At 41.8% G+C, this 9,526-nt stretch overlaps 1 protein-coding gene across 1 annotated transcript in view; it reads right to left on the bottom strand.

Moving 5' to 3' along the window:
• Positions 1–9,526, bottom strand: part of astn2 (astrotactin 2) — a 285,511-nt gene that overhangs the window by 91,919 nt on the left and 184,066 nt on the right. The window contains exons 12-13 of the mRNA XM_032540394.1: positions 9,138–9,304; positions 6,668–6,856 (exon numbers count right to left, since the gene is read on the bottom strand). Coding sequence (XP_032396285.1) covers positions 6,668–6,856; positions 9,138–9,304 — 356 coding nt within the window. The remainder of the gene's footprint in view (positions 1–6,667; positions 6,857–9,137; positions 9,305–9,526) is intronic.

Here is a 9,526-nt window from a genome sequence, read left to right as displayed (position 1 = left end):
ACCAGTCTACATGTGTTTTGTGGATCTGGAGAAGGCGTATGACCTCAAGGATCCTGGAGGGAGCCTGGGAGTATGCCCAACCAGTCTCCATGTGTTTTGTGGATTTGGAGAAGGCGTATGACTAGGTCCCCGAGAAACACTGTGGGAGGTGCAACGGGAGTATGGGTGAGGGGGTCCCTTCTCAGGGCCATCTAATCTCTGTATGACCAAAGCAAGTACTGTGACCGGGTTCTTGGCAGTATGTTGGACTCGTTTCATGTGAGAGTTGGCCTCCGCCAGGGCTGCGCTTGGTCACCAATCCTGTTTGTAATATTTATGAACAGGATATCAAGGCGTAGTCGGGTGGGGAGGGGTTGCAGTTTGGTGGACTCAGGATCTCATCGCTGCTTTTTGCATATGATGTGGTCTTGATGGTATCATCGGCCTGTGACCTTCAGCACTCACTGGATCAGTTTGCAGCCGAGTGTGAAACGGTTGGGATGAGGATCAGCACCTCTAAAGCTGAGGCCACGGTTCTCAGCAGGAAACCGATGGAGTGCCTTCTCCAGGTAACGAATAAGTCCTTACCCCAAATGAAGGAGTTTAAATACCTTGGGGTCTTGTTCACGAGTGAGGGGACAATGGAGCGGGAGATTGGTAGGAAAATTGGCGCAGCAGGTGTGGTATTACATTCAATTTATCTCACCGGTTAAAGAGAGCTAAGCCAAAAGGCAAAGCTCTCAATCTACCAATCAGTTTTCGCTCCTACCCTCACCTATGGTCATGAAGTCTGGGTCATCACCGAAAGAACAAAATCCAGGGTACAAGTGGTCGAAATGGGTTTCCTCAAGAGGGTGGCTGGTGTCTCCCTTAGAAATAGGGGGAGAAGCACAGTCATCCGTGAGGAGCTCGGAGTACAGCCGCTGCTCCTTTGCATCAAAAGGAGCCAGTTGAGGTGGTTTGGACATTTGGTAAGGATGCCTCCTTGGTGCCTCCCTAGGGAGGTGCTCCAGGCACGTCCAGCTGGGAGGAGGCCTCTGGGAAGACCCAGGACTAGATGGAGAGATTATATCTCCAACCTGGCCTGGGAAGACAGAGTTGGTTAATGTGGCTTGGGAAAGGGAAGTTTGGGGTCCCCTGCTGGAGCTGTTGCCCCCGCGACCGGATAAGCGGACGAAGGTAGATAGATAGATAGATAGATAGATAGATAGATGGTCATTTCATATGTAAATACATAATGAAAGGGCCGTTGATGGCATTACGGCAAACTGTATGTGTTAGATACGAATCACAATCATAATTATCAATTACTGAGTCTGGGTAGGGTTCCTTCTTATTGCAGGTAGTCTCAGGTCTCCGTGTTAACATGTCAGATGTCCAAGAGGATTAAAGCAGACTCACTATCAGCTCTGATCATGTGGTGATTGCAAGAAAAAAAAGTGAGACAGAGAGGGTGAGCAGTTAAGTGCAAGGAAAGATGATATACTGTGTATGGCTGCTCCTTCCAACCACCGCTGGTCGTTAGGTGGTGGTACATCATGGTGCTTTCTCTCTTTGTTAGGGTCTGCCCCAGTTACAACCCCCTATAGTGTGTTCCATAGATGTGCACAGTAATTGTGTATGCGTGGTAGTATATTTGACAGGGCCAAACGTGTACTCTTCAGTACTGACTACCATTATCACAGCCCTGTGACCCTTCACCTATCCACATCTTCTACTCTCCACCTATTCAGTCAGTAAGTGAGTGAGTGAGTGAGTGAGTGGGTGAGTGAGTGAGTGAGTGCATGCGTCCACATGCCGCGGAGTGGCAGAATGTTATTACTGTACATATAAAAGCACAAAGGACTACCTAAAACACAGACTACAAATAAAAAGGATTGGACTGCTTTTAGATATCTGAAGGATATAAAGTGCTGACAGAAAACAAAAATCCATCCATGGATGAATGGATAAAAATTATAGCTTGTAATTAGCCTTCATCTGCCTTCAGCTTAAATTGGTCAGCTCAAAGAAAGAACATTTTAACATGAAAAAAAGATAACTACAGATACATTCTTTGTTGGGTGACTCTGTTTTCATATTTTTACATAGTGACATAGGGATCACATTGTGATGGAACTGCCCTCAGCCGTATCCTTCACATTAATACATGTAACTTTATCACACATTGCATTATTAACAGCAATTTGCAAAATTCATTCCCCTGGTCTGCTTCAAGACGCTGAGCAAAGTGAGATCAATTTAAGACAAAATGTATGCAACATAATAGGTAATATTTTATAATAAAACACTACCTGTGATGCTATGAGTCACATCCCACAATTCATCTTAATCATCTAATATTTCACTTTCAGCTGCTGACACAAGGGAATAATGTGATACGAGAGAGAACCAGTAGACAGTGGAGATGAGAGAATGAAAAGGGTCCAGGGCTGTGGAATAAGACCAGCATCTCCATATCAAAGACGGCACGGGGGACAGGGAGAAAATGATGAAAATAAAAACTGTAACATACTGCTATAAATATATATAATGTTTGTACCTACTGACTGCAATGTAGAATCCTATGGGAGCAAGTCATTCAGAGGACAAAACTACCGTTCTTTTGACAAAAGACACAGTGGATTTGATAAGAAGAATGTGTACCTTGGAGAGATGACATGCAGTAATACTGTTTAATCAGAGGCATAGGGAGTCAAGTATAATACTCCTGTGTGTTTAGCTTGTCTGGTTTGACTTAAGAGTGATGAATAGCTCAGGAAAATGTGACTTTCAAAATGCTAAGTGAAATAAATTTGATCAAGCCCATAATACAAAGATGGAAACACAATGGTGATGCATACAAAATACCTCCTGGTGAGCAATAAACGAAGCTTTTTTCCCAATTTAGCATTCATGGATTCAGAGAGTAACTTTTCTTTCTTCCTCTCTTCCTTTCTTTTGGCTGCCCTCTCTAATAACTGCTGAACTGTGTGCAGTGATTTGGTTTGCATAAATGCTTTTTGCGCTTCATTTCAGATGCACTCTGCACCTACAGACACGTGTTATTTATCCAAATAGGCACATCAGCCGGAAAGTGCACTTTGCCTGTCGTCTGCCTGTAATCACTGGAGTGTGCCTCCAACTGCAGGGAACATGTTAAGTGCGACAAAGTATGTATCCGGCAATTAGCATGAACATTTTTCTAGCATCCAGGAGCAGGTGCAAATTGCACAGGTGTAATACAAAGAAAGTTGAGATGGGGAAGAGAAAATTGAGTTTGTCATCTGCATTTTACAGAAATCTTAGTGTAAGTGCATCACAAAAACAGATGTAAGGCAGCAGCACTGATTTTCCTTCTTTGGAACATGAATGGCCACAGTATATAAAGACCAATTTATAAAGCTATACAAAGGGGTGGATGGAGAGCTGTAGCTGAGTAGTCATTAAAATTCAACTTGGTGTTAAGTGAGTGGAAGTAGTGCCCTTCCAATTTATTTATTGAGTTCATTTGACTGCAGTTACCTAGAGACTGTAGGGAGACAAATCTTTCAAGAAAGATTATTAGCCCTATTAAAATTTTATGAGAAGTCTAACAGATAAACAAAACCATTTTCTCAGACTTGTCAAAATAGTGGCCAAAGTAAATGTTTTGTCATCTTGTTGTGTATTTTTTTTACAGAATCACAGCATTTTGATATGATATACAACCAATGCAATGCATCTTTTGTGTTGTGATACACAATGTATGTATGCAACTTCTGGTTAGTAATTGACACAATTTGTAATAATCAAAAGAACTGGGTGCCAACAAAATCCTACACTTAGCAGAATAAGTTGTTTTGAACGTGTTGAAAACCGCAAAAGCCCAAACATATCCATCAATGAACAATGACATTAATGGTCAAATGACATGCTGCTCTTTGGATGCTATTATATAGGCCTTAGTGGTCCCCTAATTTCACATCTGAAGTCCATTTCCCAAAATTCAGCCTTCTTGCAGAATTACAGCCACTAGAGCCAGTCTCACAATGAGCTTCCTTTAGTATGTGCCATTTCTGAGTCTGTAGCTTTTAAGGAAGTGAGAGGGGGGCAAGGAGGAGGCTGGGGGTGTGGCCTTGACCAACTGCCACTTTCTCGTTGGAAAGCCATAATGTCTCTCTCTCCAAAATTCTCTGGGCGGGCGAATCAGAAAAAGGGGAGGTAACCTTGCTCCTTGGGACCTCATGAGGGGCAAGATTCCTGATCGGTCCATCTGAGCTTTCATTTTCTCAAAAGGCAGAGCAGGATACCCAGGGCTCGGTTTACACCTATTGCCATTTCTATCCACTGGGGGACCATAGGCAGGCTGGGGGAACTCATATTAATGTTAAAAAAAACTCATAAAGTTACATTTTCATGGCATAGGACCTTTAACAGATTTTTTGTCCCATCTATGTACTTTCCCCCTATAAAAAGAAGCTCAGATCTTTCGTTGCTTGTCCAGTGTGTCTCAGAGCCGGCAAGGTGTTTGACTACTTTAAACATGTCATGTGTATATTATCCCAATGGAGCCCTGGCTTGAGTGGAAATCCCTTTACTGGCCGTAGTTTGATGTAACCCAGTGTGTAGAGATGGAGTCTAGAGGCAGACAACCCACTGGTTTCTCCGCTGCTAGAGATCAAACGGATCAAGACTGTCCCCTGCTTTCAAAAAACTCAAACTGTGCCTTTTTTATCAGTGAAACTGTGCCGTTTGGTATATTAAAAGGTAGTCCCCAACTGATTTAGCCTCTTTAACCTTTGAGGAACACTTAGTCCTTTTCTCATATTAGGCTGAAGACGTGTCAGTCATTTGTACAAATTCTCTTAAATTAGATTTCAGGCCACACATTACACTCCAATGGTGGCCATTTCAGTACATATACTCACTAACATTGTTCGGGAAACACAATAAGCATGGAAAATAAATGCACACTCCCTGCGTTACTACATTACTTAAAATACTAAGTTACTCCTCTAGTGAACTAGTATTCACATTAAATAAAACAATTAAACATTAAGACCATTCTCATTTCTCAGACGAGCGTCAATTTGGGAGCTTGCATGCTACCACCTTCCTTCTCAAATGACTTGAAAAGGCTGTCGTTTGCACAATTTAACAAATAATCACCGGGACCAAAAAGGATATTTGAGTCGGTATGGCTGCAGCCAAGAGACCTCCTGGCTGCGTGCTGTCCGAGAGCTTTAACTTTTTAAAATAAAAGCTTGCATCTGGTTTGTTATGTTTTTGTACCTTGGTATTTTTGATGTTTTTGAACTAAAGAGTACGGAAATCATGCTGATAAATAAAATTATTTTTCAGCAGATGTCTTAGTTACAACACAATGGAACTAGCAAAGTAGTTTTGTGTTTATATGTGCAGGCGAGATTTATTCAGTTTGGGAAATCGCGAATCTGGCTGACTAAACAGGGATGGACCCATCTGCTAGCGATGGGGACCAAGACTGAGAGCCACATGGAGCTACATGGAAAAATATGCACCGAACGTGTCACTTTGAAATTATGTTTTCATGAATACAAAAGTTGGATGACCCTGCCCGTAGACAAAAAAAAATTGCATGACCCTGCCTTTACATATAATCTATAAAATATGTCTGGATCTCAAATGATTTTATCATAAATAACACAAATTTCTAAAAAGAAAAGCTAAGTTAACTTATTCTCTGATTTAATGTAAATTGTATCCAGTGTGTCAGGTATGCTGTAGAAATCCTGAATCACAACAATATACATTACAAAGAACCCAGAGGACCTACAGCAGACATGATGTGGCTGTGTTTAGCCAAGCATAACTGTTGTGACCCATAGGGCAGAGCAGATAAAACACATTTCATGGTTACTTGAAACACTGTAAATCTATTGACAGTGTGTGTGTGTGTGTGTGTGTGTGTGTGTGTGTGTGGGTGCGTGCGTGCGTGCGTGCGTGCGTGCGTGTGTGCAAGCGTGTGTATGTAAGCAAATAAACGGCAAGACAGAGATAGTGAGATGTAGGCTGAGCATGTTTTTCTGTGTGTACTGTATTTGTGCATAGATAGACCCTCATCATCTCTCTGTGATTACAGGAGCATTTCACCACAAACAGCATGTGACTTATCAGAAGGAGCCAGGTTTTCAGAGGGCTGACAGTTTAGAAAGAACTGCAATAGTATAAGTCTCAAACCATCCTTCACTCTCTCATCCCCTTCTCACACTCTCTCTCTCTATCTCTCTGTCAAACACACAAATAGATACGCACGCACGCACGCACGCATATACACACGCACACACATACATACACACACAAATCTGTGCAAACACAGATGCGACACCCCAACGGCAAACCCTCACTACTGATGCCGAGAACCGCTCCGCTGAGCTCTCAATCCTTTCTATCCCTCCTGCAACAAAAAACTGGTAAAAGATGGCTGTTAGTCCTGATGGTGTGTCTTTATGTAAAGCAACATGTCTCAAATGTAGATTGTCAGTGTAATATACACTAGCAAATACATAAAATACCAATAAAATAATGAAATGTTTTTGATATAGAAAGATATAAGATTGGTAATAAAAGACGTGAGATCCGATGAAAGAAAAGGACAGAACAATACACTGTTTATCCACTAGCCAAAGCATTTCTTAATTCAATGAGTGTGCATCTGTGCAAGTGTAAATGTGTGTGCACTAGTTACCGGAAGGTCATTTGGAATATCTGTCCCAAGTTGACTTGCTGGCTTTTGTTGTTGTATCCATGCAGCATCTCACCAAACAGGGTGTCATTGAAGTGGACATCCTGCCTTGGGCATTTTGGTCCCTCACAGTTGTCTGACAGCAGGAGGCAGGAGCGCTCGTCCCCTGCTAGTTTGTACTCCTGCACACACCTGAGAAAGAGGAGGGAAACGCTGTCAATGTAATGTAAAATATGTAATGCATGTGAATCTATTTACACTTGAGGGGAAAAAATATGTATAATTGATGGCTAGATCATTAGTAGATGAATTGTGGCATAAATTCTGCAAGTTGATGATACAGCAAAATGCAAAACGCAGAGATGTGGGTGACTGACACTGAATGAACTCATACATAGATGTTTCCATTTTACTACTTTAATCTACAGAGAGTGACAAATCTACCAAGTCCTTTTTTTTGGTAGTCCTGCCATCTGTAGAAACTTACCACCGATCTATAGACAGCACCGACCCAGCTAAATACAAACACCATCGGTCAGAACATTTTCATCTAAAATTGTCTTTTAAACAATCTGGTTCTCGTTGCTGTAAGCTTTGGCCAAAATGTCTTTCACATTAGCAAAGCGGTGCACTTGTCATTGTCGAGATTGTGAACACAATCGCTCTGCTGGTAACATAGTCCAATGGGACAGAATTCAGCAGACCGTGCATCAGTCACAATTATCATATCTCCTCCGTTTATCCACACAATCCTCTCTTACAGACATGGTTGAGTACCTGCTGCTGTTGGCTGGCGCTGAGCTTTGGTTTCATGCAGCTGATCAGGTCTCAGCGCATCAGTGGGATAGAGGACTCTGCCGTTGTTGGCAACACTGTCGTGAAAATGCAGTAGACCTGATGGAGCACTGTTTTCCTTTTGCATGAAGGCAAATCCATTTCCCTTTCAATCACAGCCTGACCAATGCCATTGTGCAACAGTGATTGTTAAAGCCCTTTGCATTTAACAGAGGGTGTGCACCCTGAAAGGATGAAAATATTCTCGATGAAACAAATTCATCCTTCTGACTTGAGTCCAAGTCAATTGCAATGATGACATTAGAGAAAGTGGGCATTGTTGCAAATTGCATTTTGCTGTCAGCCTGTTTACTTATAGTGTAAGGGCATCTCACACTGTGGACCTGATTCCAGCGCTGGGTCCACAGTGGTACATGCATAAAGCAACTTGGCAGGATCAATGTAACTAGATCAACATCTGGCTCAGGTTCAACCTTTCATGCACCTTTTGAATATCTGCATTGAAAAATTCAAGCTTCCTACAGACAAGCGGGGTACCCTGATTATTTAATGTGACAGTTGAAATAGATACTACTTGTATTTGTAATATATCATGATTTATAAAAGTTTGTAATCAGAGTTGGCCAAATTATATCGCAAAATTATGACTCGTGGACTAAATGATATTGTAAAGCATCAAAAGGATACAACTATTAGGGCTGTCAATCGATTATTCACATGATTGTCAATAATGTATATCTTAACGCAAACTATTGCACATTTCATCTGGTCTAAATGTATTTAGAAGGAGTTATAGGATATTTTTCAAGTTTGTTTGAGCAAACACATTTGCTTACTTTATGCAAATGTTTTTTTTATAATTGCAACAATCCAAAACAATGACAAACACTGTCTAGAATACTCTACAGAATAACCTCAAATGTATGATGTATGAAAAATATGCTAAAAGCATAATGTGGCAAACTCAAACCCATCAAGCAACAGATGGGCATATTGACCTGAATGCACCTGAACATAATGAAGTGTCCCACTTCACACTTCTAAAGGTTAACTAAGAGGGGGAGCAGGGATCTTTTCATCAGCATATTCTTGGCAAGCAAGTAGTATTTGAGACTCGATGTACCCCGGTGGTAACTCAATTCCCATCGACAGTACATGCAAATAACTTCAGCCTTGTCCCGAGAACCATCTGGAAGGGCTTTGGAAACTGAACTTGCCATTCAAAAGACCCTTTTCATTAACCATTTCCACTCAAGGTTTGTTTCTGCTGGTCATCCAAATCGTAACTGCTGCAACGCTTCCTGATTTTCCAAACTACGGAGCGGCCCAAGGCCCAAATCACAGAATGTGTTAATTGCGTGTCAAAGAAATTAGTGGCATTAAAAAGAATTTGCATTAACCCGTTATTATCGCTGCAATTTTGACAGCCCTAGTGATTACATTAAAACAATACTTTTTTTATGTACTCTTGGGCAAATGTCTTTCATCACATATAGATGTGATTCGGTGATTACACACTGGTAATTTCCATTTGCATATCTCATTTCCTTCATGTGAGTATTTGCCTGAGGAAATATTTCTTGATTAGAAAATCCCTCACGAAACCTATTTCATGAGGAAGCTTTATTTCCAGCCTGCAAACACCTTTGAATTTCTTTTTACTGTTAGTTATTCTCACCCGCAAAACATGAGCACGTTGCTGGAACTGGGGTCATCTTCAAGGGGCACGAGCTGCTGGAGACACAGCTGTTCACAGCCTCCATTGAAGCCATCCGTGCAGTCAATGCCCCTTGAGTAGTCATAGCAACCTGAACCATCTTTCATTGGCCTCAGCCCCTCAGGACACTGCAAGAAAAGAGAGACGGAGAACGGAGGTGGTGGAAGGGAGATGTGGAGAGGGGGTGAGGAAAACGGCATAAATTAGGGAGAGAGAAGAAGAGAGTAAGGCGCAGAGGTCAGCGTGGGCATTTTAATCAGGATCAGGTGGCACCAGGGAGACAAAGATAGTAAGATGGAAAAGATAAGAGAGGAGAAGTGGGCAGCGGGATTTTGAGAAAGTAGAATGAA

This window comes from Etheostoma spectabile, chromosome 16 (genome assembly GCF_008692095.1).
Source record: "Etheostoma spectabile isolate EspeVRDwgs_2016 chromosome 16, UIUC_Espe_1.0, whole genome shotgun sequence".
Lineage (NCBI taxonomy): Eukaryota > Metazoa > Chordata > Actinopteri > Perciformes > Percidae > Etheostoma > Etheostoma spectabile.
This window is presented reverse-complemented; position numbering and strand designations above follow the sequence as displayed.